The sequence below is a fragment of the Brassica rapa genome, chromosome A07, assembly GCF_000309985.2.
Source record: "Brassica rapa cultivar Chiifu-401-42 chromosome A07, CAAS_Brap_v3.01, whole genome shotgun sequence".
Classification (NCBI taxonomy): domain Eukaryota; kingdom Viridiplantae; phylum Streptophyta; class Magnoliopsida; order Brassicales; family Brassicaceae; genus Brassica; species Brassica rapa.
In genome coordinates this window covers 21380250-21407654 of record NC_024801.2, presented here as the reverse complement: position 1 = coordinate 21407654, position 27405 = coordinate 21380250, and the positions used below count along the sequence as shown (strand labels likewise).

General features: G+C 37.3%; 6 protein-coding genes across 8 annotated transcripts; 4 read left to right on the top strand and 2 right to left on the bottom strand.

The window, feature by feature from the left end:
• Positions 1-29: 29 nt before the first annotated feature.
• Positions 30-2536, top strand: LOC103831449 (histone-lysine N-methyltransferase, H3 lysine-9 specific SUVH3). The gene is made up of 2 exons (XM_033275255.1): positions 30-2219; positions 2306-2536. Exon 1 carries the CDS (start codon positions 175-177, stop codon positions 2206-2208), a length of 2034 nt encoding a protein of 677 aa, XP_033131146.1. The 5' UTR covers positions 30-174; the 3' UTR covers positions 2209-2219; positions 2306-2536.
• A 258-nt stretch (positions 2537-2794) lies between these two features.
• LOC103830767 (D-inositol 3-phosphate glycosyltransferase) lies at positions 2795-8135 on the top strand. The gene has a single exon (XM_033275259.1). It carries the CDS (start codon positions 6377-6379, stop codon positions 7841-7843), a length of 1467 nt encoding a protein of 488 aa, XP_033131150.1. The 5' UTR covers positions 2795-6376; the 3' UTR covers positions 7844-8135.
• Positions 8136-8382: 247 nt separating this feature from the next.
• Positions 8383-9173, bottom strand: LOC108869118 (CLAVATA3/ESR (CLE)-related protein 1-like). Its single transcript, XM_033275266.1, has one exon. The coding sequence runs from the start codon at positions 9125-9127 to the stop codon at positions 8894-8896; it is 234 nt and encodes a 77-aa protein (XP_033131157.1). The 5' UTR covers positions 9128-9173; the 3' UTR covers positions 8383-8893.
• Positions 9174-18658: 9485 nt separating this feature from the next.
• LOC103830766 (anaphase-promoting complex subunit 13) lies at positions 18659-19657 on the bottom strand. Of its 2 annotated transcripts, none has more exons than XM_009106580.3 (4): positions 19516-19657; positions 19213-19289; positions 19071-19124; positions 18659-18862 (listed from the first exon to the last, which is right to left on the bottom strand). In XM_009106580.3, the coding sequence occupies exons 2-4, from the start codon at positions 19286-19288 to the stop codon at positions 18801-18803; spliced, it is 192 nt and encodes a 63-aa protein (XP_009104828.1). In that variant the 5' UTR covers position 19289; positions 19516-19657; the 3' UTR covers positions 18659-18800. The 2 variants fall into 2 exon arrangements, with proteins under 2 accessions (XP_009104828.1, XP_009104829.1); XM_009106581.3 differs by having other exon boundaries at positions 19476-19599.
• Positions 19658-19712: 55 nt separating this feature from the next.
• LOC103830764 (eukaryotic translation initiation factor 2A) lies at positions 19713-24893 on the top strand. Of its 2 annotated transcripts, none has more exons than XR_004449342.1 (14): positions 19713-19824; positions 20126-20179; positions 20265-20622; positions 20714-20900; positions 21006-21240; positions 21313-21381; positions 21530-21631; positions 21742-21782; positions 21866-21999; positions 22261-22324; positions 22403-22550; positions 24122-24264; positions 24449-24471; positions 24559-24585. XR_004449342.1 is itself a non-coding variant. In XM_009106579.3 (14 exons), the coding sequence occupies exons 2-14, from the start codon at positions 20149-20151 to the stop codon at positions 24650-24652; spliced, it is 1542 nt and encodes a 513-aa protein (XP_009104827.1). In that variant the 5' UTR covers positions 19715-19824; positions 20126-20148; the 3' UTR covers positions 24653-24893. The 2 variants fall into 2 exon arrangements, 1 of the variants encoding a protein (XP_009104827.1); XM_009106579.3 differs by having other exon boundaries at positions 19715-19824; positions 22403-22499; positions 24158-24264; positions 24559-24893.
• Positions 24894-25131: 238 nt separating this feature from the next.
• Positions 25132-26509, top strand: LOC103830763 (aquaporin TIP3-1). The gene is made up of 4 exons (XM_009106578.3): positions 25132-25255; positions 25391-25547; positions 25627-25892; positions 25981-26509. Exons 1-4 carry the CDS (start codon positions 25244-25246, stop codon positions 26368-26370), a joined length of 825 nt encoding a protein of 274 aa, XP_009104826.2. The 5' UTR covers positions 25132-25243; the 3' UTR covers positions 26371-26509.
• The last annotated feature ends 896 nt before the right edge of the window (positions 26510-27405 follow it).

Sequence of the window (27405 nt, the reverse complement as noted above, 5' to 3'; positions counted from 1 at the left end):
TTATAACTTTTTTTTTTCTGCTTTTAGTACTGCAAAGAGTATATATAACCCACAAGGTCACTGCAAGGTGTTGTTCTAGAGGGGCTATGCAGTAAAATGCTGTGATATTTATTTCATCATACTTTATTCATATGCTAATAATAATCTAAGCTTTGTCAATGCTCTTTAACCCAAATGTTGGTCTCATTTTTGACAGGAGTTTTAGCAATGGAAGGAGTTCCAAATCCTAACCATTATGACAAGTCTATAGTGCTAGATGTTAAACCACTGAGAAGTCTAAAACCTGTTTTTCCAAATGGCAATCAAGGTCCACCCTTTGTTGGAGTTCCACCTTTTGGCCCTTCTTCTACAGGCTACTCACCTTTCTTCCCATTTGGATCACAACCACCTACACAAGACACTCCAGATCTCAACCAGACTCAGTACACACCTCCTCCATCGTTTGTTCCACCTCTTCAATCATACAGATCTCCCACTACCACTGCATCAAACGGCCCTAGCAGCTCAACCGGAGCTAAAAGAGGTCGTCCTAAGGGAAGCGGCAACGCCAAGAAAAAAGACAAGACAGTCCCCCAAGAGCCTACTTTGGATGTTCAGGTTGTGAAGCGTTTCAGTGGAGTTTTCGACAGCGGGATCAGTGCAGCAGAGCGAGAAGACGGCAATGTGGACTTAGTAAGCACCGTGCTGATGCGTTTTGATGCTGTTAGGAGGCGTCTCAGTCAAGTGGAGTACGCAAAGGCCGCGACCGCTAAAGCAGCAGGCTCTTTGATGAGCAACGGGGTGAGGACAAACATGAAAAAGAGAGTTGGAACGGTTCCAGGAATCGAAGTTGGAGATATCTTCTTTTCACGGATAGAGATGTGCTTAGTGGGTCTCCACATGCAGACAATGGCCGGCATTGACTACATAACGAGCAAAGCAGCAGGTGCAGATGAGGAGCCTCTAGCTACCAGCATTGTTTCAGCCGGACGCTATGACGGCGAGGCCCAGGATCCTGAGTCTTTAATCTACAGCGGACAAGGAGGGAATGCAGACAAGAACAAACAAGCGTCTGATCAGAAGCTTGAGAGAGGGAATCTTGCGTTAGAGAGAAGCTTGAGGAAAGGGAATGGAGTTAGAGTTATCAGAGGAGAAGAGGATCCAGCTAGTAAAACGGGGAAGATCTATATTTACGATGGGCTTTATACAATCTCGGAGTCATGGGTGGAGAAAGGCAAGTCTGGCTGCAACACGTTTAAGTATAGATTGGTGAGAGTGCCAGGTCAGCCACCTGCTTTTGGGTTCTGGAAAGCTGTTCATAAGTGGAAAGAAGGTTTGATGACTCCAAGAAGAGGACTTATACTTCCGGATATCACTTCAGGTGTTGAGAGCAAACCTGTTTCCCTTGTGAATGACTTTGATGATGAGAAGGGGCCTTCTTATTTTACTTACATCTCCACTCTCAAACACTCTGAAGCCTTTAGAATAACCCAGCAGAACACAGCAACTGGTTGCTCCTGCCGTGGCTCGTGTGCGCCGGGAGATCTAAACTGCTCTTGCATCAGAATGAACGGTGGCGATCTTCCTTACCTTAACGGCGTTATGCTTGTTTCCAGGAGGCCAATGGTATATGAATGTGGTTCAACCTGTCCGTGTAACGCCGGTTGCAAAAACAAAGTGATTCAGACAGGACTTAAGTTCCGGATGGAGGTGTTTAAGACGGCGAACCGTGGTTGGGGTTTACGGTCGTGGGATCCCATTCGTGCTGGTTCTTTCATATGTGAATATGCTGGTGAGGTCAAAGACCAAGAAACACTTAGAATGGACCAAGAAGAGGATGAGTATGTCTTTGACACATCGCGTGTTTATAACTCGTTTAAATGGAACTATGAGCCTGCGTTAGTAGATGAGGATCCTTCAGATGAACTCTCTGAGGAGTTTAATCTCCCAGCACCGCTCCTGATCAGTGCTAAGAGTTTTGGAAATGTAGCTCGGTTCATGAACCATAGCTGCTCCCCCAACGTTCTGTGGCAGCCAGTTATTTCTGAAGGAAATGGTGAACCGGTTGTCCACATTGCCTTCTTTGCCATTCGTCACATTCCTCCAATGGCTGAACTGACTTATGATTATGGAGTCTCCCTTACATCTGAGTCCAGAGATGGGAGCCTTTTACATGGAAAGAGGCAGTGTAACTGTGGTTCTGTGAAATGCCGCGATTCATTTGGATAATCTGAGAAAATGTAAACCCTTGATCTCTACCTTTTCTTTGTACTTTTAGATATGATTCTGAACACTAATGGTCTGAAACCATATCTGTTTGTTACAGGGCAGAGAGTAGAAAGAGGGTGATGGCTTTTGGAAACTGTGTATGCATTTGCATGTTATGCATACACTTGTAATGTAATGTATTGTATTGGCATAACATCGTCTTTAGGTTCCATGCTCATCATAGGTTTGGTAAAATTAAACTCCATAGAGCGATTCAGTTATGTTTTGAAGCTTTTTGTAACAACTTATCCGTAGACTTCAAGAATGAGAAGAAAAATATTGATGTTTGTTTGGTATTAGTAGTCAATGTTCTTCATGTACTCCTTGGAAAGCTTTGTTTCCATGATGAGTTTCTGTCAAATCGTTATCATCTTCAAACAGACTCTTCATGTGATCTCAAGTGGAACCAATGTTTGAAAATTTTGTAAGAGGGAGATCACTCTGAAGCCTGTCAGGAGGAATCAGTTGAGACTGGGAATGATAAGAACAACTTCTAACTTGATTCACTTGTGAAGGTGTTCTATAGCAGAGTGACGTATGAGGTTTCCCGGTTCTCCAGATAGGAATATCAGAAAGGTAAGAAAATTTGATACACAATTAGCCACTGAAAGTAACCAGGTTGGAGAAAATCACCAGCTATATCGGATTCCAACTCTCCTACAGACATTGTAACTGGTTCAACTACCATGGTTTTGAATATAAGTTCGGTCTGTAACGTTCTGCCTTGTCCTTTACATCCTCTCCCTAGATACCTAGGCAGTCGGGAAAATAAAACCATAATGTTCAAGAGATGGTGGACAGTTCTCAATCACTGAATCTAAACAGGGAAGCAGGAGGTGCATTCATTACCTCTAAGATCAATGAAATTTTTATATTTAGAGAGCTAGCAAGGTATTTATTTCTTCACAATGTGGACTGCGGCAGAACACAATGTTACGGTAAAGTGAAAGTAAGAAATAAATATTGTAGCGAAGTTCAATGAAATCCAACAGGATCAATACAAAGTTCCACACAATAAAATACTCCCTCTGTTTTTAAATGTAGGTAGTTTTAGCAAAAAGAGTTTGTTTCACAATATAAGTAGTTTACATATTTCAATGCACCTTTTTCATTTATTGGATATTGTGTGACCAATAAAATAATATTAAGTTTTTTATAATTGGTTAAATTAATTGATTAAATGATATATTTTTTTAGATAATAACTTTCTAAATATTTGTGCTTTTAAGTAAAACTACTTATAATTAAAAACAGAGGGAGTATACAATTTCATGTGTGTTGAGAGAGTTGCATTTATATACATATCATCATCATCATCATCATCATCATCAAATGTTAATGGAATTTAACAAACATAAAATAAAGTTAAGAGTCCTATTTTCAACTATAGGATGTTTGTAATGGTAATGGCTCTACCCAATGAGGGTTTGTTTAAACAGGAGCTTCTTGTTGTTGCCTCCTATTAAGAGACTCAAACTGTGTTATAAGCGGCCTCCATTTCTCTTCAAACATGTTCAACAAAAACTCAGCCATACTATGCACATCATGCCCCCACAGGGTTATACAGCATCGCATTGTTAAAAGTAAGTCTCACGTCTTCAGCAAACTTCAAGGGTGACGTGTAACAACTCTTACTCAACTTACTCTTCACTGTCCCCAAATCCATATTAACGATAGTGTGGTAAGGTAATCATGTAAACCAGCTTAGCCCCATCCACTGGCGTGTTGAAAATCCATCCGAGCTTATGTTTCATCAGCAAAACTGTTGCAGTTCTTTAGAATCTGGACTGTACCTTTGTTTACTGTTTTCAGCTTCTTGTCAGGCACTGGAGTCTCCGCGAGCTCGAGACCAAAGCCTCCGACGATATTTTTAGCTCGCTTGATCAAGCTTCTAACTTTTTCAAGCTCAAATATTAGTTTCCGCTTCAAGTTCCTGACTTCAAGCTCCGTAAATGAGCTCAGGCTTATCGTCGTCATCTGGTGATGATTATTCTCTTGACCCAAGCGAACTCAACGGCCTGTCCTGCCTCGCCGACATGGTGGGCTTGGGTCGTTTTCGGCTTTTGATGTCAGTGTCGCTCTGTTTATACTTCGCCTTGGAAACTTCACTGTCATGTTGACTAATTCTCTGAAGTCTGAACGGATAACAAAGTCCTACGAAGCAACTGTGAGGAGTCGCGAGAATAGCATAGACAGAGACACACGCGCTCTAAACTTTCGTCCACGTGTGTAAAGTAAAGTGTGAATAATGCAATAACGCTTACGTGTCTCGGATAAATAACAAACCGGAACTAACTGGAAAGAAAAATCAGATGCTTGTCCCCGGTTTATTCATAAACTAGTATTAATCCCGTGCGTCTACGCACGGAGAAGTTTTTGGTTGCATTTATATTGTTTTATTTTGATAAACTTCTAGTGTTCTGTTTTATTTTATCAAAACTAAATATTATTTTAGTCATATTTTTGAGCTGGATAAAATGTAAACCTAAATTAGACGTGAAAAAGAACAAAAATATACTTGTTACATTGAAACAAAACAGTTAGAAAGGCAAACCAATTATTATAAGTTTTTACAAAAAGAGATACATGTTTGGAAGCAACTTTTGTAGAAAATGATAATTTGTAAATACCAAAACATAATAATATAATTACTATTTTACAAAAAATAATAATATAATTACTACATTTGATACAACATTTTTTGTATTTGATTTGTATATAAGTCTTCTTTAAAATATAAGTATATTTATTTTTTATTATAATAAAAATAAAGTGAAACTAAAATAAAATATAAAACATTAGACTTTTATTCAAACTATTCTTTCAAAGGTTTTGAAATCGTAAGCCTTGTACAAAGATAAATGCCTAACTAAATATAAAAAAAAAAGAACACATTTAGGATTTTCTGGTTGAACTTGTATTTTGTTATTCTTCTCCATCGCATTTTTCTGCAGTCATCACTTATCACTAACCTAGAAGTTCAAGGTTAAGACAAACCATATATAAAATCTCCACTTTCTGTATAATAGACTCATAATTACACATTTGTAAAATAGTAGTTGAATATGTTCTATTATAAGAAAAGATATTTGTAAAAAAAGTAGACCATAATAAATCAGTTTGTCAATACTCAATAAGTCAATATGCATATAGAAGATTGATATTAGAAGATATACGTATTGTTACCTAAATTGCTGACGAAACCCTTGAGTTTTCCTTTCTTGTTTGAAGAATGCTTTGAAGCTCGAGTAAATTCAAGTACCATCTTCAAACTGAATCATAAAGAATTAAAAAGAATGAGAGAGCTTTAGTTGTAAATGGAAGAAAATTAAAGTTTGAAAGGCAAAACATAAACTTGTATATAAATTTTCTACTATCCTCAAACACAGAGAAAAAAATGAAGAAAGGATGGTAAAGAAAGCAGACACACTTTGAAACCGTGATATGGTTTTCGATTATAAACGACACAATTTTTTTTTTGGAATTTGAAAGTGATGATAGTGGCTTGACCGTAGGAGAAAATTTAGGGATTCAATTTTTTTTTTCAGTTTCAAAAAAATGAAATTTAGAAATTATTTTTAATTAATTTTATTTTCTGAAAACAAAAACATGTGTCAGATTTTTATTGGCCAATTGACTTGTACTTTAGTATATAAAGAATCCCAGTTTATTTAAAGAGATTTGACTTTTATTTTCTTAATTGATTATTATTTTATTACAAAATAAAAACTATTATGTAGACAATTTTTTACAAATGATATTTTATTTAGGTTACCAAAATTTATGTCTAACGATTCTATGTATTCACTATTTTAAATCGCTTTTTTTTTTTAAAGATTTAATAAATCATTTTTTAACTCAAAATCTATGTACGTATTGTAAAAGCATTAACTGCACATTTAGTTAAACCATTAAACTGCTTTCAACCCATGGACTTAACACACAAAGAGATTTGACTTATAAGAAATCATATAAAAGTAGCTAAGCCATGTGCAATTCCATGGAAACTCGAACTCTGAAATTAAATTCGAGAAAGATCCGAATTTTAAGCAAAGAATCATCTTTAATACGTGCAATCAGATTTACACACACACACAACAACAATAACAAAAAAGAGTAAACCAAGAAAATGGCTTTCAAGAATCATTCTTCAAGAACAGTTTATACATCTTCTTCACTTCCTTTCAGATTCACAACAACCATTATATTACTACTCATCTTCTGTACTTCTTACTACATCTTCTCACAGTTAGATCACTCTCCGTTGACTTCTTCGACGGAAAATCCTCCCTTCGCTGGAGATCTTCGAGACCTAACATCCCCTTGGAACAAACTCTCTTTCGGACCAATCTCCGAGAAGCTAAAACTCGCTGTCTTCTGCAAATCATGGCCCGTTGGTTCGATCCCTGGAGGCATGGAGCGTCACGCATACACTCTCTACACTTCTCTTGCCTCAAGAGGCCACGAGGTTCACGTCTTCACGGTTTCTTCCGACAGAAGTAACCGTTATGAAAACCAAGAAGAGTATTACAACAAAGGAGATCTACACATCTACTTTGCCCCAAACGAAAACGGTGCACTTAACATCTCTCATGCCTTCGAGATCTTCCACAGAATCAACGGTGTAGATCATCCTTTCGACTATGTTCACACGGAGAGCGTTGCTCTTCCTCATTGGCGAGTCAAGATGGTGCCTAAAGGTGACGTGGCTGTGACATGGCATGGCATTTGGTACGAGATTATGCATTCTAAGCTTTTTGAAGAGCTTTATTACTCGAATGAGCATCCTATCTCCGATCTTGATCACACAATGCCTAGACTCGTCGATGAAATCAGATTCTTCCCGGCTTATAAACAGCACATTTGCATAAGCAACAGCGCGCGTGAGGTTCTTGTTAACATCTACCAGCTTCCTAAGAGAAACGTTCATGTGATAGTCAACGGCGTTGACCAGACTAAGTTCGTGTACTCCCCTGAAGCTGGAGCTAGGTTTAGGGCGAAACACGGTGTTCCGGAAGGTAATGGGACAGTTATTGTGATGGGTGTGTCTGGACGTTTGGTGAGAGACAAAGGACATCCACTTCTGTACGAAGCGTTTGCTTTGATCGCTAAAACGCACCCTCAAGTGTACCTCCTTGTGGCTGGATCTGGTCCTTGGGGGAAAAGATACGCGGAGCTTGGTGAACACGTTAGGGTTCTGGGGTCTTTAGAGCCTGAAGAGCTCTCTGGTTTCTACAACGCTTTGGATGTGTTTGTGAATCCAACGTTGAGACCTCAAGGGCTCGACTTGACGATCATTGAGGCAATGCAGTGTGGGAAACCTGTTGTGGCGCCGAACTACCCGAGCATTGTTGGGACGGTGGTTGTGGACGAGCGTTTTGGGTATACGTTTTCTCCAAACGTGAGGTCTCTTGTTGAGACGTTGGACTCTGTTGTAAGTGATGGGTCTAGGGTTTTGGAGATGAAGGGGAAAGCTTGTAAGGATTATGCTATTTCAATGTTTACAGCTACTCAGATGGCTTCAGCTTATGAGAGATTCTTTATGTGTATGACTAATGAGAGGTTTTGTAGGTACCCTCTTCCTATAGACAGTTGATTTTTTTTCAATGATTTTGTAAGTTACTTTGATTCATATGTTTTGTAACAAGATACGTGATCTCTTGTATTACACAGTTTCATACTCTTTATTTACACAATACACACACCTGCAAGTTTTAGTGGATCTAGTAACGAAATTATAAGCGTTTATTTATTTGGATTAATCAACTTAATACTCCCTCCGTTTCAAAATAGATAATGTTTTAGAGAGTTTTTGATGTTTCAAAATAGATGATGTTTTCTTATATCAATGCACTTTTTTACTTTATCAAAAACTGTGTAACCAATGATATTTTGTTGTCTGTTTTGTGTTTGGTTAAATAACTTTTAATTTATATTTTAATGATATCTTTAATATAAAAAACAAGTTTCTTAAAAGTTGTGCACAATCTTAAAACTTCATGTATTTTGAAACGGAGGGAGTAGTCATTACTTTTATTGCTGGTTATTTTTTATGTGTTCATATCTTTAGATATGAAGTGGATTGGGTAAGCAACGGAATATCTAATAAAAAAAAAACAAATCCCATAAAAGATGTAGCACTCTTGGCCAAATGATCAGCGTTTGAGTTGATGATTCGAAATGCAGTAAGAAAAAACATGAAAACGCCTCTTGAGTCTACAAACTCTTCGAGCTCTGCTGAGAAATTATGTCAAAATTCCGGATTATGTTGTCGTCCATAAATAATCTATACTTTTTCAAACTTAATTTTAAATCGTATACACGAGCCATTATAGAATACAAACATGATAAATTAAATTATTTCAGTCTCACTTTTCATACTATTTATTTGTACTTTCTTTTCATACAAACATGATATAATCCGATCCTAGTAGACTATTGTATATTGTAGAATGTATAGAGTACGTAAAGCATGCACAATTCATAAAACGTGTAACGAACATCACAATTTATTTTGGTTACACCGAACGAACAAACAAGGCTGCGTACAAAGCGGATTAATATGTTTTCTTCTAAACCGGTTCAAGATCAAGAAAAGAAAACACATCCCTGCAAATTTAAATATACGAGGGTACGTACGTAGTACTTAGTGATGACGAGGATCAGGACCTCCAGGACTAAGTCTCTTGGACTCGCTAAAGCCCCTCTCCATTAGCTTCTCCATATTAGCTTTCAACACTTTTTCAGCTTCTCTCATCATACGCCCTCCTTTCTTTCCCTCTGCGTTTGCAAACCGCTGCTGCATTGGCCGAGATGCTGATGACAGCGACAACGTAACACAGATCAGGAACAAACACAGCAAAAATTTTAAGTTAGCCATGTGTTATGTGCTAATCAATGATTCAATACGCAATGTGTTTATATGTTTAGCGTGTTTTGTGTGTGTGTTTTCACTCACATGCTTGAACCATTTATATAGAAAATGGAACTGGGATCAATCTCACTGAAATGATATTTTTTTGCTATATATATTATAAAACTAGGTGTTTCACCCACCCATGCGGACATAAACATTTTATAATTACTTAGTAATATATGCATTACTAATTAAAAGATTATAAGGATAAATTATTATTTATGTTTTCATTTGAAAATTTTTACGTGGTGCAATTTTTTTTTGAAAATTATTATTATTTATATTTTCATTTGAACATTCTTATGTGTTATAATTTTTTTGAAAAATTATTTGTACACTATATTTACCATACATAAATAACTCTTAAAATCACTTAATATTCTCTTTTCAATTATATAAAATAAAAATTATACGTGATTAATATTTAGGTATGTATTTTATGTTTTTAAAATTTTAACTTTATTCATTAAAATGTTTTTTCAGATAACAACACAATATATATAAAAATTATCTTTTATTTTAAAATCTATTTTTATATTTTAGATAATTATTATTGCTAATTTTAATCACTTATCTAATCAACAAATTAAAATTCGTTTTGATTTTGTGACTAATTTATATATTTTATTTATTAAGAGTAGTAACAATATTAACCTGTTTAACTTTTAACATAAGAGCTCGAATGAAAAAAATCATTTTACAAATAATAATATATATAGATAGACAAGAAGGTGGTTAAAGCCAAATTATTTATTTATTTAGGGTATTGAACAATCATTTGATTAACTAAAGCTTTATAACAGCATAACAAAGTTTGAGTGATACAGTGCTGATTTTGTCAGATCATTAGCGGTATCAGATCTCTTTTGAAACACAAAGAGTTATAAGAACAACTTTTCTTATTAGCTTTAGAAACTACTCAAAACTAAAGCTCTCAATATGTTTCACTTAGATCATATGGAACACCTCTCCATTAGACCTATATTTATATGAAAGACAATTCCCTTTAACATGTGGGATATGGAAAACACAACCTAACCTAAATAGAAACTTCCTTTTCCTATTTCTAGGTTTCCTTATTGTGTTTATCTTAACCTATTAAACATCTAATAATATGTTAAGTTTCCACAAGCTTGGAATTATCCAACATTCACCCCCTTAATTCCAACTTGAATTAGGGAGATCAATTTCTTGAACTCCGATTAAGCTCCTCATTTGCTTGAACTTAATCATCAAGTAATCATCATCCACCACACCACGGTGTACGAATCCACCCATTGGATTCACATCTTTCTCAAGGTTAGACCGGATGCTCTCCTTGCTTCCGTACCGCTTCTTCTTAGAATCGGCCCAGTTCTTGTAGAACCTTCTCATGACCTCTTCACTTAAGTTGCGATGAGTCTTGTGGCTGAAGCTCACTGCGATGAAAACTCTGGTCACATCCGCCATCTTGCGTACGTGAGCTCTGGGAAGGATGTCGGCCTTCTGCTCAACACCCAACTGATTTATCTCTGGTTCATCTTCAGCCTTTGAGAACCTTGACTCCATTGGTACGTGCGTTGTGTCACACGCTTCCACCTTTGTGTCACACACTCCTCCGTGAGTCATGTTGCACATTCCTACGTGAGTCGTGTTACACACTTCCGTCTTTGTGTCACACAGGATTCCTTGAACCGTGTTGCACACTCCTATGTGAGTCGTGTTACACACTTCCATCTTTGTGTCACACAGGATTCCTTGAGCATACCTCTCTTGCTTTATTCTGATTCCGTCTGCTCCTTGAATCTTGCAGTACACTGATGGTTCCTTCGTGCACTTCTCAAATCTCATCTCCTTGAGAACCTGATCGAGTTTTACATTCCATGCCCTGGGTGCCTGGCGTAACCCATACAGAGCCTTGTGTAACACATACACTCGATCCTCTTCTCCTTTCTTTTCGAAACCTTCAGGTTGAGTTACATACACTAACTCCTTTAGATCTCCATTCAAGAAAGCGGTCTTCACGTCCATGTGATGTATCTCCCAACCGTTCGTTGCTGCGAGGGCTATTAAGAGCCGAATGGTTTCAAGTCTTGCCACTGGTGCAAACACTTCGTCGAAATCTATTCCTTCTCTTTGTACATAGCCTTTTGCCACAAGTCTCGCCTTATACTTGCTCACTGTACCATCCGCCTTTCTCTTGATCTTGAAGATCCACTTCAACCCTATGGGTTTCACTCCAGCCGGTCTATCCACAAGTTCCCATGTCTTGTTTCTTGTGATAGACTCCAACTCGGCCACCATCGCTTCAACCCATTCTCGTACGTGTTCAGCTTCAAAATAGTTCTCTGGCTCGCCATCCACTGTGAGCAACAGCATTGCACTTTCTTGATCTGCAAGTAACACATAATCATCGAGATATCTTGGTTTTGTTATGGTTCGGCCTTGTCTGGTCACCAGCGGTTGACCTCCACCGTTTTGGTTTGCATTGTGATCCGCATCTTCTTCTTCTTCCTCATCTTGGTTTATAGCTTCCTGTTCATGATCCTCACCTTGATCATTACCTTCTTCTATATCACCCTCATGTGGAAGTTTAAGCATGCTCGGTTCACAATCAGCTTGGTTTGTTGTAGACGCCCAGTCCCAAGCTTTCTCTTCATCAAAAATCACATCTCTACTCACCATCACCTTCCTTGTGTCTAGATCATAGAGTCTGTAGGCTTTGGAACCCGGCTCAGTTCCAAGGTTGACCATACTCTTTGATCTCTCATCCAACTTCTTCAGATAAGGACCAGTGATTTTCGCATGAGCTACACAACCGAATATCCTCAGGTGCTTGATATTTGGTTTCCTCGATGTAAGGCACTCGTATGGCGTCTGATTCTTCAAGGCCTTTGTAGGAACTCTGTTTATGAGGTAAGTTGAATGTCGTACAGCTTCACCCCACAAGTAGTTCGGCATCTTCATTGCCTTCAGCATACTTCTTGTCATTCCCATCAAGGTTCGGTTTCTCCTCTCCACAACACCGTTTTGTTGAGGTGTGTAAGGCGCGGTTAGGTGCCTTTTAAGTTCATTCTCTTCACAGAATAGATTGAACTCAGCTGAGGTAAACTCTCCTCCTCTATCGGTGCGAAAGGTTTTGATGGTTGACCCGGTCTGCTTCTCTACACTCTCTTTAAACCTTTTGAATCGATCGAATACCTCACTCTTCTCCTTCAATAGCATAACCCACATATACCTAGAGAAGTCATCGATCAAGACAAAGACATACTTATTATTTGCAGGCGTTGGTGGTGTGATTGGTCCACACAAATCTCCATGCAATAACTCTAATGGCTTTGTCGCACGAAACATGGCTTTGGTCGGGAATGACTGTCTGATCTGCTTCCCTGCGAGACATGCGTCACACACGCTTTCTTCATGTGTTACACACGGCATTCCTACGACCATCTCCTTCCTTACCATGTTATTCATCACTCCATAGCTTATATGTCCTAGTCGAGCATGCCACCTCCATGTAGCATCTACGTCCCTGACATGTAAACACTCCGGGTAGCTGATCTCCATAGGGGTCTTGTAGAGACGGTTTGGAGATCTTGTCACACGAACTAGCAACCTTCCATGCGAATCTGTGAGCGTTAAGTAGACATCTTTCATGTTAACCTCACATCCGTTCTCTGTTGCTTGCCCAAGACTCAATATATTGTGCTTCAGATCGGGTATGTAGTATATGTCTTTGAGTGCCTTCTTCTCTCCAGTCTTGCACACAAAAGTAACCACACCCTTTCCTACAATGTCAGCACACGATCCATCACCAAACTTCACCTTCCCTTTGGTGTTGAGATTCAAACTCGAAAAGAACTCCTTGTTTCCTGTCATGTGATTGCTCGCTCCATTATCCAAATACCAGACACTTGCATTGCCTTTGTCGATATCAAGATTCTTCGGAATCACCTTATCTTCGTTCAAAAACACCACCTCGTGTACATAAAGTGCATCAGCCTCTTCTGTCTCGTTTAGGTTGGTTTCTTGATTCTTCTCTGTCTTTTCGGGACAAACAGTTGCGTAGTGACCAGGCTTGTCACATCTCCAACATATCAGCTTTGAACGATTCTTCTTCGAGTTGTTATCTTCGGTGTGTGACGCACGGTTTTGGTTGTGTGACCTACCTCGACCTCTGCCTCTACCGTTCCGTCCTCTTCCTCTACCACGGGAATTCTCATAGCCCCTCTGACTATGCTCTTCATTGTTCGAAAACATCAGCTTCCCTTGGTCTTCTTTCTGAGTTTCTTCTCCTACACGCTCCTCGTACGCCTTAAGCCTTCCAACTATGTCTTCAAACCCCGTCGAGTTGAGATCTAGGACTTGCTCAAGTGATGCTACGATCTGGATATACTTGTGTCTTGGAAGACCCTTCAAGAACTTCTTGACCATCTTGGATTCTTCTATGTTTTCTCCCAATGAGGTTGCTTTGGATGATAGGCCCGATATCTTCCCCGCGAAGTCATCGACCGTATCTGAATCATCCATCTTCAACCTGTCAAACTCCGCCATCAACGTCTGAAGTCTCGCCTCCCTTACACGATCAGCTCCTAGGTGTCGCGACTTGATGGCGTTCCAGATCTCTTTTGATGCGGTTTGTTCTCCCACCTGGAGAATCAAAGTCTCTGGAACAGATTGAAACAAAAGAGCTATCGCAACATCGTTCTTCTTTTGATCATCTGAACCGGGTTCGATTGTATCCCACACTTCATGAACACGTAGTAGAACCTTCATCCTCATCGACCAAACTGTGTAGTTTGTCGATGACAACATCGGACATTGGATGGATGTAGATCCAAAGTCCTTCGTGCGTGGAGCCCTAGTCACGTCAGCCATCTTGCCGTCGCGATCTCTTGTTCACAAGCACCAGGATCTTAAGCTACAACTTAAGCTTAGATCGAGTCTCCAACCTGGCTCTGATACCAATTCAGATCTCTTTTGAAACACAAAGAGTTATAAGAACAACTTTTCTTATTAGCTTTAGAAACTACTCAAAACTAAAGCTCTCAATATGTTTCACTTAGATCATATGGAACACCTCTCCATTAGACCTATATTTATATGAAAGACAATTCCCTTTAACATGTGGGATATGGAAAACACAACCTAACCTAAATAGAAACTTCCTTTTCCTATTTCTCGGTTTCCTTATTGTGTTTATCTTAACATATTAAACATCTAATAATATGTTAAGTTTCCATAAGCTTGGAATTATCCAACACGGTAAAGATCAAGCTCCTAGGTATGAAAAAAAATATAAGCGAAGAAAAGATGAAGATAGTTTCCCGTTGTCTAAATTGATTATGTAGAGTTCGACTGGATGGTTCGAGAGCAATCTATATAATATTATTTTTTCAATATATAATGCTATAAGATATACTATTCAAGTAACCCATATTGATATATATATCATATATTGAACATGATAAATCATATAACACCACCTCCTATTTATACATAGTCAGGCTATTGTTAATTAGTTTGTGATGATTCTCTAATGTTTAAGTTACATAATAAAAATATGAAAATGTGCAAAAAAAATTGAAAAAGGAGTTGCAAACAGGCGAAAAGAAGCATTGACTTGTGTATTTTGAAATGATTTGATATTCAGTGAGATTTTAGATAATATTGGTTGAATTGGGAAAGCTACTATGATTTTAATCAGCTACTCTACAATCTAAAATTATGATCTTTAATTTTATATTTTTAAATTTAAAAAAACTTTATCCAAATACTTTAAAATCACTAAAATTTTAAATTAAAATATTTCCAATATTTTTCATTTTTAATTTACAAGTGAAATAACATTATATTTTATAAGAGTTTTTAAAATTTACTTTTGAATAACATATATATATATATATATTTTAATATAAGTTATTTCAAATGCAGATCAAATACATCTTAATTGTTGTGCCGCACACTAGGTAGAAATAAAAAGAAGGTATACATTTAGTTTTTAACTAATGAGTTTTGCAGTAAAAGAGAGAGAGAGAAGGAAAATTTTGGTCAAATAGGATTTGTAATTTGGCCGCTTGATGATCGGAGGGTGGTAGGAAAATAAGACAATATGTTTAAAATATTAGGAAGGGCAAAGTGCTTAAATAATAAAATAAAAAATCAATTATCACAATATAAGAGTCAAAATATGTGAAAACCATCTCATGTTGATAGGAGAGTTGTATTCAGAGCGTATTTGACCGGGGTTCGGAATATCGGGGGTTCGGAATATCGAGTCAGATCTTTGGTTATCGATTCAGTGTTGGAACCGTTTTCTGAACTGCCTTCAGACCTATTTTTATTGTTTGTTTTTTGAAAATTACCTTTTGTTGTTCGTTTTGGTCAGTTTTATTTAACTTGAGATATCCTAGATTTATAGATATGTTTAGAGTTTAGACTAATCCTCAAGAATAAATGCAGTATAGCATATAAATAGATATCTTTTTTGGATATAAAAATATGCCGAAAGCATAGGTCTATATCCTATAGGTGTCCAAGAACAATGTAATTTAGTTTCACATACATAACAGTAGATAAAATTTGGAATGTGTTGGCATCTCAAATCCTTTTTTTTTTTCGCTCGATTACAAAGTCCCTGAATAAATTCGATTTTGACAGCTACTCAGATAACGACTTTTGATTGTTTCAGAGTACGAACATGAAGCAACAAATTAGGTGGGGCATGAACATTCTTCATTCCTTTGTTTTTCTAGGTAAATGAGTTGAACATTTACCTATCGCATGCAGACATAAAATCACAAGTGTTAGAACATTTTATTCCGCTTTTAAATGAAGTTTATACCTTACATGATTCCATTAATACTAGAGATTGGGTTGTCTTTATATGGTTGCTGCTCCTTGCTGCAATTAATCTGTGCGGACTGCGGACAATTCCTTTCCAGTTTTATCTATTTTAATTGATACGAGTTCAAGACTAGCTAGTCAAGTATGGTTTATCTCCTTCTAACCATTTAGCTTCTAGTTAATGTGGTTATGCTATCCATTTAGCTTCACATAAAAAAGTTATTGAATAATACATATTTTCATAATAGAAAGTTACTATTTATTTTATCATCAAAAATAAATAATAAAATATAAGGTTACTTAAATTATTTTTACTTTATATTAATGTATGTTAAACTTTGATGAGCGTGTTTAACGTGTTGCGATTTTTGTATGTAAAATGATATATACACAAAAAGTAACAGTTTAAGAAAAAGGTGAAATTGCGTAGATGACATATGTTAAGGTGCATCTGAATGAATCGATCTTAATGTGAATGGGTCCTATTTTCGAAAATAAATTGTTTAGCAAAGAGTCATCCCTGGCTGACTTTTGACCCTTTTGACTAGTTGACCATTTGAGTTAACTAACGTGAATCCGAAGTAAATGATCTGAGTAATGTCTTTTAGTTGAATATTAATTCTTTCTACCGACTTAAAATAAGAAATATAATAGTGCTATTAATAACAAACAAAATCAACTATGAATCTCTATATAACCTGTATGTTACAAAAGAACTTCGAGAGTATTCATGAGTGAGGTCCAAATCATTATATAAAGCTTCTTTCACTGTTTTATTTTAACATCAACGAGAGAGTATGGCAAAGTTAATGACTATATTCTACTTTGGTTAATTAATAATTTGAACTCTTTTATGATACTAGATTATTAGCGGAAACGATTTTGGATCTTGTGGATACTAGCTGGCTTAGTTTATAGAGTAAGTGAAGCACCAATTCGAATCTAAAAGAAAAAGTTATTTGAACACTAACTACTAGTTAAAGAGGGCAGTATTGACAAAAATACCTAATGTTAGATTGTATATTTGAGATACGATTTATATGGATACTCAAGATCCTCATGTGCTCTTATATGTTGTTTTGATTGGGCAGGCTCTGTCCTGTCCTGAGGAAAAGCTGTAGAACTATGGCTTCTAACCCGCTTCCAATCCGTTTTCAATCTTCAATATTATAAACTATTTCCAACTTTATTTTCAGTAATATTCTTTGAAATAAAGGTATATGTACTATAATTTAAATGATCATTTCTTAACCTTGAACCACATAACAGCCCATTTGTTCTCCAGTTTTATAAAACATTAACCGGCAATGAGTGTGGTAATAAAACATAGAGTTTTTTCAAGTTACAAAATAGTTATGGATGTGTGTGTTTTTTGTCAATATGCATTTTAGTTGGTTATTATACAATGTAATATTATGGCATGACTAATTAGTGGAACTTAAACTGTCAAGTTACATAGCTTTCAACTTAAAATTAATTGGTATAGATTGGGTTGAACTATTTGTACTAAAATATCAAAAGTGTCAAAGCTAAAATCCAGCTAATTCCCCAAAAACTGGTATCGATGAAAAATCCAGTCTCAAATTTATTAAATTATAACTTAATACGTAGTCTTATATTCGTCTAATCACGTTCACATTAGGAATGTAGTTAACAGTAGAAATCAAATCCAGAACAGTTTTTTTTTTGTACTTCCAGAACAGTTCTAAACCTTCTATTACAACTAGACTGTAACTGTTTTGGCTGTAAATTTTATTTATTCATCAACAGATTTAACATTTCAACAAATAATATACATATCAATATATACAAATCTGCATATAACACATACTATTAGATAAATCGGAGAAAACCTTTTGATGAAGTTTAATAAATAAAGTATAGTCGATCCTCACAGAAGATTAAGGTTATTAATGTTTAGCTAACTACCTCGCACCGTAGTCCTCACTCATCTAGTCGGCACTTTCTTACATAACGCACTCCAACCCAACTTTTTCTTCCATTCAACTTCAATTAAACAGAAGTATAAATATATATATTTTTATCTAGTGTATATATATCAATTATACTTTTGAGTTAAATAATAACCATGGGATTAAAATGGATCATGATCTCTGAATCCAAGATAAACTAAATAAATTTAAGTGACGGTTTGATATGTATAGAGTCACAACTTTAACACCACTTTTTCCATTTGCAAAAGAATTGTTACAAAAATTAAGGAATGTGTTAATTTGTAAAGTCAACTATTTTTAAAAGAAAGTAGTATACTTTGACACTGACACAAATTTCTTTTTTAAAATATTATTTCTTCATTTAAATATCAAAATTATAAAATATGGCTCGAAATCTAATAATTGACATGACTATGACGGGTAGCGTAGTAAGTTCATGTTAGTATTGTTAATGTCTTGCCATCTAAAGTTGAAACTCGATAAGACAAAAGTCTCTGCCTGTGAGGACATCATCAACAGTAAGACTAGGATGAACACGAACTTCAGTCTTTGGCATGGAGTTATATGACAATGACCATTTGTTAGAGATGTGTCACATTGGAATATCCAAACTAGATATCTGAATTCATTCTCAGATTGAATGGTATGATAGCAAGACACAACAGCAAAAGGGTCACATTTCAGCAGGAAGAAGCAAATTTATTCAATCCAACAAAAAGGGAAATCCAAGAGAGTTTTATTAATGGAAGTGAAGCAATAATTGTCTTAACATACAAAGCTTACAAGTTCTGATCATACACAATAAAAGGAGATAGATGCAAGTAGGAGTTTCTATTAAAAAGTTTCCACTGGCTTTATTACTGGGTATCCAGTGCAAGATCATGCCAAGCTTCTCCATCTACTTGCTGAGTTTCCTGATCTGAAACAATCGCAAATGCTTTAGTCGTAGGAGAAAGCCCTAAAGCTCAAAGTTTCTCTCAATGTATATTCCACTATGTGTCCATTGGTTTCCTTATGACATTTCAAGATCTCAGTATCTTATGCACCAACATGGTGAATTGAAGGTAGCAGTTTTTAGACTGTGTAATAAATAAAGCAAAACAAACCAAAGGGGAAAGAAAACATACTGGTTTCTTCGGTATCATCAGTCCTAACAGCAAGCACTGGAGGCAATGGGAGATCTGCAAACAAACAATCAATAAATAAATAACACACAAACAATTAATCTGATGAAAAAAAAAATGATCTCGAGAGGGAAGGTAGGTTCACCATCATCAGGGAGAGTGTCCCTCATCCACTCCTCGTCCACAATGTCTATAAGCATACCAAGACTCACTTCTGCCATACTGAAAAAAGGTTCAAAATTCAGATGATAACTAACCAATATCCACGAGAGAAAAAAAACAGAGTATGGTTTCTATTGAGGAAATTCGCCGAGCAGGTGGTGAGCAATCAAGGAAAGATTCCCGAATAACAAAAATTAAAGCCAACCCTTGATGAAAGACACGATTCTCAGTACGAAAAAATCTTACTTGGATCGAATTAGTCCAAAAAATTGCAAAGAGATTTCACCTGGTAGAGACGATGGAAAGTGAGAGCAGCCACCGAGCGAACACAACTAGTATTTACTATTTAGGCTTGCGGTTAATTCGGTTCGGATGAATCGGTTTTCGGTTTAATTCGGTTCGTACAAAACTTTACCGAACCGGGAGAGAATCCGTTCGTCCGGTTTATCCTTTAGTAAGGGTTACCTTCTGGTTAATTCAGAGGGTTTGTAAAGTCTTCGTGAAATTTGCAATCTTAGGGTTATCTCATTACACAGAGTTGAGAGCTAAGCCCGCCACAACAGCCACCGATCACTCTCCCCGCCGATCCTTTCAGGTAACTTCTTCATCTTTCGTTTCACCTAGAGAAGTTGTTGTGTTGTATAAAAAGCTGGCTACTTTACTAATCTCAATGCATTTGGTCGATCCAGCATAGTGATCTACGTAGCGATTCATGTGTAACTAACTAGCCTACCTCATAGCTCAAGTTTGATTGATGATGTGGGTTTCACTAGGAAATTTGAAAGCTTTTATGTTGATTTCAATTAGACAAGTTGTGTTACTTTACTATCCTCAATTCATTTTATCGACCCAGTAGGAAATTTAAAAGCTTTCTGTTGATTGATGCATTGATTCAGGTCTCTCTCTCTCAAGTAAAGCAATGAGTTCTTCACCGTCGTTGGAGATTTTAGGTAACACATCTCTCAAACTCAATTTCAGGTTATATTCAGAGAGGTGCTTCTCTTCTCTAAAGTCACTTCCTTTTTTTTATTGCAGTTAGAGACGCTGAAGGTTTCATTGTGTGGAACGGCCCTCCTTTTAGTAGTAACGGCCAACCTACTCCCAAGAATGAGCGAGTTTCATGCTCCAGCACCAAGTTCAGCCTTGATGGATCCAAGTTCATGGCTGTGAAATCAGATGGAACCATTAGTATCTATGAGTCCGCTAGCTTGAGAGAAGTTCGGTCGTTCACAGTAGCTAATGTTACTGCTACTGAGATATCTCCGTGTGGGACTTATCTTCAGACCTTTCAGAAACCTACTACTCCCCAGGAGAAGAACGTCTCCCTTTGGAATACTGACACTGGAGATCTTGCGCATAGTCTTTACCAAAAGTCCATTACTAAAACCACATGGTAAGCTGCTCTTAGTGCTTAATGATTGGATTTGTGATGCCTATTATACTGCTTTTATATGATATGGAGTGTTTATGTGGTTGCTCTATAGGCCATCGATTCGCTTCTCTCCTGATGAATCTTCTGCCTGCCGTTTAGCTACTAATGAGGTCCAGTTCTTTGACCCCAAAGATTTCTCGAAAGGGATAACATCCCGGATCAGAGTTCCTGGAGTAGCGGCATTTGAGCTTTCTAAAACCCCAGCTTCCCATGTTGCTGTGTTTGTTCCAGAAGTAAAGGTATTTTTCATTGCTTGGGCTATGTGCTACTTAGTAGTAAAAGACACAATTTTTTCTTCAGTGGATAAGCTACTCTGACATGGTTAATGCTTTACATATGTTTAGGGAAGTCCAGGTAGTGTCCAGATATTTGGTTGTGGGAAAGATGCCGAGAGTCAGCCAAGTGCTAGACGTAGCTTTTTCCGGTGTTCCTCTGTGCAGTTTAGTTGGAACCATGGTTCCACTGGACTCCTGGTGGTTGTACAATCAGATGTTGACAAGACCAACAAAAGTTATTATGGGGAAACGAAGCTACACTACCTTACCGTAGATGGCACACATGAAGGCCTTGTTCCATTACGTACGTCCTCAGCTTTTATAATTCTGCTCTCTTGTGATTTTTGAAAGTACTGACTCTCTGGTGCTTTGACAGGTAAAGAGGGACCAGTTCATGATGTTCAGTGGTCCTTCTCGGGTTCAGAATTTGCAGTTGTATATGGCTGTATCCTTTTTTTTTTACATCAGCTATAAGGACTTAAGAGTAATGTTTTCTTGTGCATGTCATCACCAATTGACATGTTAATATCTTTGTGTTCGTGTTAAGAGGTTATTTTTCTTCAAACTTTATTTTTCCTTAATTGCGACTTCAGTTATGCCTGCTTGTGTGACAATCTTTGACAAGAAATGCAAACCTTTGATGGAACTTGGCGAAGGTCCTTATAACACTCTTCGATGGAACCCAAAAGGGAGAAGTACGGTTCTCTTCCTCATTCCTATATTCTTTATCTTCTTTTTTTTTGTTTCATTATGAATTGAGTATTTGTGTTTGTGCATACTTGGTAACTTTCAATCGATTCTACAGTTTTATGTGTGGCTGGATTCGGAAACTTGCCTGGTGATATGGTAAATAACGATATCTTCTGCTCTTCATATCTTTCAATTTTCGGTTAACAGTCTACTCAATGGATTAACTTAATACGTTTCAGACATTCTGGGACGTTGTAAGTAAGAAGCAACTAGGAAGTAACAAAGCCGAGTGGTCTGTAACAAGTGAATGGTCTCCGGATGGGCGTTATTTCCTGACTGCATCAACAGCACCAAGACGTCAAATCGACAATGGGTATGTTAAAACTTCTTGCTACAATATTGAGTTTGGTATCTTATCTGCATCAGTGGGTCATAGTTCATCTGAACAGATCGAGTGGTGATATGTCGTCATATCCACTTATCTTAATCCATGACTTTTAACGTATGAATCTAGTCGCTGTTATATTTAAAGTTATCAGAGGAGATGGTTTCTCCTTTGTCTATTATGCAGAGTTGTGATATCTCACTGATATGGACTGTTTTGTGTTCTATATCCTCTTTGTTCTGACTGAAGGATTAAAATCTTCAACTATGACGGGAAGCGTTATTTCAAGAAGATGTTTGAGAGACTGTACCAGGTATACATCTCTTAACAGCTTTGAAAAACATAACTACAAGTTGTCTTACTAAACGTGTCATGGTTATTTTACCTACAGGTTGAATGGAAACCGGAGTCTCCAGACAGGTTCGATGAGATCAGTGAACTTCTCAAGTCAGTTGAATCATTGAAACTCGAAGAGGGCAAATCGCAAGGTCTGAGTCTCGTGCTTCTTGAATCTTTAACATATGCTGATTGTAAGTAAGGCCCTGTTCGTTTGTACATCTGGAAGATGCATCCAGATGGTCCATCTAGATGTCTTATCCAGATGCTCCATCTGGGTGTTGTTCGTTTCTTCATTTCGTCCATGCATCCAGATGAATCATCTGAATGCAACTATGTTCGTTTGCTTTTCATTTTTTAACTTCCATCTGCATCCAGGTGAACTTGTTAATAAAATGACAAAAATATAATTTTTTACGTTTCGACGGAAAAAATAGCATTTTTACAGTTTTGGCCGAAAATATTTTTGCGGTTTTTGAGGAAATATGTGTTTTTCGTGAAAAAGTGCATTTTTATGGTTTTGGCGGAAAATACGTTTTATGGGTTTAGCGGAAAAATACGTTTTTGCGGTTTGGACGGAAAAAGTGTGTTTTGAAGTTTTGGCGGGAAAAGTGTTTTTGACGGGAAAAGTTTTTTTTCACGATTTTGGCGGGAAAAGTTATTTTTCGCGATTTGGCAAGAAAAACATTTTTGCGGTTTTGGCGGGAAAATACATTTTTCCCGGTTTTGGTGGGAAATTACATTTTCCGGTTTTGGCGGGAAAATACACTTTCCGGTTTTGCGGGAAAATGCGCTTTTCCGGTTTTGGCGGAAAAATGCGTTTTTCCGGTTTTGGCGGGAAAATACATTTTTCGGTTTTGAGGGAAAAATGCATTTTTCCGGTTTTGGCGAGAAAATATGTTTTCCGGTTTTGGCGGGAAAATGCGTTTTTCCGGTTTTGGCGGGAAAATACATTTTTCGGTTTTGGCGGGAAAATACGCTTTTCCGGTTTTGGCGGGAAAATACATTTTTCTATTTTGGCGGGAAAATACATTTTTCCGGTTTTGGAGGGAAAATGAGTTTTTTCTGGTTTTAGCGGGAAAATACGTTTTCCGATTTTAGCGGGAAAATACGTTTTTCCGGTTTTGGTGGGGAAATGCGTTTTTCAAGTTTTGGTAGGAAAATTCTGTTTTCTGGTTTTGGCGGGAATATTGTGTTTTTCGGTTTTGGCGAGAAAACGCGTTTTTTTTGGTTTTGGCGAGAAAATGCGTTGTTTCCGGTTTTGGCGGGAAAATGCTTATTGCGGTTTTGGCCGGAAAATGCTTTTAGAGTTTTGGCGGGAATATGCGTTTTTTGGGTTTTGGTCGAAAAGTGTGGTTTTACTGGTTTAGCCGAAAAGTGTGTTTTAATGAAAATGTGTGTTTTATGTTTTTTGCGGAAAAATGCATCTTGCGGTTTTGGCGGAAAAGTGTGTTTTTCCGTTTTTGCGAGAAATTGCATTTTTTGGTTATAGCGGAAAAATGTATATGCAAAAAAATAGAATTTGCGGTTTGAAAATAATATTTTGATTTTAAAAGATCATTTTTGTCATTTATCGTTTTGGACTGAACTAGATGCATCTGCATCCAGATGCACCATCAAGACTCACCTTCATTTGGATGAGAATTTGAGATGAGTTTTTATAAATTCAGCTGGATGATCCATCTGGATGTAGCATTATAATGCACTAAACGAACATCAATTTGCATCTTCACCCAGATGGATCACCTGGGTGAGCAAACGAACAGGGCCTAAGTTTATTTTTTCCTTAAACGATTCTACTCTTTCTTAGGACAAGGATCATCTCAGAAGAAACCTGTTGCTTCCATCCCCACTATACAAAGACCAGCTGCATATCGACCTCCTCATGCTAAGCAAGCGGCTGCCATTCAAGCTGAGGTACTACTACCCATAATGAACTTTTTCTATGGTCTCACAAATACAGTCATGATTGTGATACCCAGTTTATCCCAACCGGCTTTTTAAAGTGGTTTTAACTGTTCCCCATTACTACCGTTTTTTTATTGAACATACGGCTTCACATATCAATGTATCTGATAGTTCCATGATTTGTAAATTGCAGTTGCTTGGAGTAAACCCAGAAGGGTAAGTCTCTTATCTTGCAATACATACATAAACTTAGAAACCATCAATGGTTTCTTTTGTTGATGGATACTCTGTTGTTAAATACAGAGAGATGAGCAAGAACGCTCTTAGAAACAAGAAGAAGAGGGAGAAGAAGAAAGCGGCAGAGGCTGCTGCTGCTTCTGGGTCTAATAACGCCTGATTGAAGAAGTCACACCCAATATATCAGCAGATTCAGTGAAGACGTTTTTTTTCTTCTTGGAAACGTTTTTTTTGTCAGTTGTGTTAACCAGCCAAAATCAGAAGAAGCCTAAGATGTAATCAGGTGGAAAACTAAGGATCACTGCTTCAAAAAATACAAGAACATTGTTTGACATAAACAAAAATTTGGTTACTTTAAATGTCACAATCATTTTGAAACTCTATGATTTGTGTTCATTTTTTTTCTATAATAGCATTACTACTTTCTTATATATCTAGATGAAGTGGGAGAATGTTATTTTACATATCTGAGTAAAATCTTTTCTATTATAAAGTTTTTATATTTTAAAGAAAAAATAGCTAAATACAGCAAAAATGGTTAAGATTCTGATCAATCTACCTATTTGGCATACATGCATAGTCAGCACAATACACACAGAGAGACAAACACGCACACGAGGACATGTAGTTATAAAACTCGAACCTTACGGTTTGTCCAAAAACTTACCTTGAGAAGATAAGGAGGCAGAGCAAGTTAATGATATGCACGAACACAAACTAATTTGAAGTCATGATGGTTAAGTAAAAATGCATGCAATCAAGGGTACGTGTCCATCTCAGGATACTCAAGTCTCACATCTGTCCTCCTTTACTTCGACTTCGCTTCTTTTAAGCTCTCTGTCTCTATCTCTCTCTTCTCACGTCTATCTTTCTTCTTCACACATCCTTGTTAATTCAGAGCGTTGTGATTGTAATGGCAACATCAGCTCATAGAGCATACGCTTTTGGTAGGGCCGACGAGGCTACACACCCTGACTCCATTAGAGCCACTTTAGCTGAGTTCCTCTCCACTTTTGTCTTTGTCTTTGCAGCTGAAGGCTCTATCCTCTCTCTCGGTTCGTAACAATCACCCTTCTCTATGTTTTGAGCCTTTTTCTTATGTGAATATGTCTTGTGAGTTTTTTTTTCTCTCAGACAAGTTGTATTGGAGCCATGCGGCTCATGCGGGGACAAACACACCAGGAGGACTGGTGTTAGTAGCGTTAGCTCACGCGTTTGCTCTGTTCGCTGCTGTCTCTGCAGCCATCAATGTCTCTGGTGGACACGTTAACCCGGCCGTCACTTTTGGTGCTCTTATTGGAGGCAGACTTTCTGCGATCCGTGCCATATACTACTGGATAGCTCAGCTTCTTGGAGCCATCCTCGCTTGTCTATTGCTAAGGCTTTCCACAAACGGCATGGTAAGACTAATTAAAATCATATATATGTGATATGTGATGTGAGCTAGTGTTTTGTGTTACAATGGTTAAAGAGTTTGTGTTCATGCAGAGACCAGTTGGTTTCCGTGTAGCATCAGGTGTTGGTGCAGTTAATGGACTCATTTTAGAGATCATCTTAACGTTTGGTCTAGTCTACGTTGTCTACTCGACTTTGATTGATCCAAAGCGTGGAAGCCTTGGGGTTATAGGACCACTTGCAGTAGGACTCATAGTTGGGGCTAACATCTTGGTTGGTGGACCGTTCTCTGGTGCGTCAATGAATCCAGCTAGAGCCTTTGGTCCAGCGTTGGTTGGATGGAGATGGGATGACCATTGGATCTATTGGGTCGGACCATTCATTGGTGGTGCTTTAGCTGCTCTTATATATGAGTACATGGTCATACCTACCGAGCCACCTACGCACCCCACCCACCAGCCCTTGGCTCCTGAAGATTACTAGATGTGGTCTTTCGCCTCTTGGTGTTTGTTCAAGCTCTCTTTGTCTGTGTGAAATTACTTGCATAAAATCTTTGTTTTGATACTACTCTTTTTTTCTTGTAATAATAAGAATAAAGAAAGATTTCGGATATTTCATCAAATATATATGGATACGTGTAACGATATCATAAAGTCTTGTTTACTCTTAACCTGGAAAAGATAAAAAAAAAGATGAGATGATGTAGAATTTAATACCGGGCATGCTTGTGAAGCAAAACCATATTTGATCAAATGGAGGCAGCTTCATGTGTACACGCAGTGTGCCTCGAAGCCACGAGACTCCTATTGACAAAGTAACTGCGTTCCACAGCTAAGAAACAGAGACGGTCTAAGATTCTAAAAGAGATAAGAAAAAAAGGAGCTCCTATGACTACTTTCAGAGTCCATTAATCACACCATGATCTAAGGTCGTCAAGCCTAAGCATTGGAGGCCAAAGAACACAACAACCAGCGAAAATTGTCTTGCAGACATAACAGAAAAACAAAGACTAATATGGAAGTCTTTTAGTCTTTGTTTTTCTCTGTTATGTCCTTTTGTTTGTTTTTAGATTCATATGGAAAGGTATAATTTAGTTAATTATCCTTGGTATCAATGCTTCTAAGCAGCATGCACGATCCCAAGCAAAATGATCAGATGAATACACAAACCCATCAGAAAAAGTAACCAAGTAATGCGACAAATAAATATGGTTCAGACAAAAGTCATCATCAATCACTACAGTAAACATCATAATTTGAGAAAACAAACAAAAGGACTTATCAGCTCAACCAAAATTTAAATTTCTCTCTTATTTCTCTCTTACCGACATTTACACCAAAAATATTTTATATACTTGGATAGAGAAGTACAAAACAGAGTCCTCTGTTCAAAGATCCATTTAGAAAATCTAACAGAAAGAAGGAAGAAAGAGTTACAAAATTCATTTACATGGTCCATGAACAAAGCATTCTTGTTCTCTCATCACAGTAACACCGAAAAAAACCCGAAAAAACTCTG

Excerpts from the sequence above, each read along its gene's own strand:
- LOC103830763 (XM_009106578.3), top strand. Across the intron at positions 25,548-25,626 it reads AGGCTCTATCCTCTCTCTCG|ACAAGTTGTATTGGAGCCAT; the intron begins GTTCGTAACAAT and ends TTTTTCTCTCAG. Across the intron at positions 25,893-25,980 it reads GGCTTTCCACAAACGGCATG|AGACCAGTTGGTTTCCGTGT; the intron begins GTAAGACTAATT and ends GTGTTCATGCAG.
- LOC103830766 (XM_009106580.3), bottom strand. The coding sequence starts at position 19,288 with ATGGCAGAAGTGAGTCTTGGTATGCTTATAGACATTGTGGACGAGGAG. Across the intron at positions 19,125-19,212 it reads GGACACTCTCCCTGATGATG|ATCTCCCATTGCCTCCAGTG; the intron begins GTGAACCTACCT and ends GTTTGTTTGCAG. Across the intron at positions 18,863-19,070 it reads TGATGATACCGAAGAAACCA|ATCAGGAAACTCAGCAAGTA; the intron begins GTATGTTTTCTT and ends CGATTGTTTCAG.
- LOC103831449 (XM_033275255.1), top strand. The coding sequence starts at position 175 with ATGTTGGTCTCATTTTTGACAGGAGTTTTAGCAATGGAAGGAGTTCCA.
- LOC103830767 (XM_033275259.1), top strand. The coding sequence starts at position 6,377 with ATGGCTTTCAAGAATCATTCTTCAAGAACAGTTTATACATCTTCTTCA.
- LOC103830764 (XM_009106579.3), top strand. The coding sequence starts at position 20,149 with ATGAGTTCTTCACCGTCGTTGGAGATTTTAG. Across the intron at positions 20,623-20,713 it reads TCCATTACTAAAACCACATG|GCCATCGATTCGCTTCTCTC; the intron begins GTAAGCTGCTCT and ends GTTGCTCTATAG. Across the intron at positions 22,500-24,157 it reads CGAAGAGGGCAAATCGCAAG|GACAAGGATCATCTCAGAAG; the intron begins GTCTGAGTCTCG and ends ACTCTTTCTTAG.
- LOC108869118 (XM_033275266.1), bottom strand. The coding sequence starts at position 9,127 with ATGGCTAACTTAAAATTTTTGCTGTGTTTGTTCCTGATCTGTGTTACG.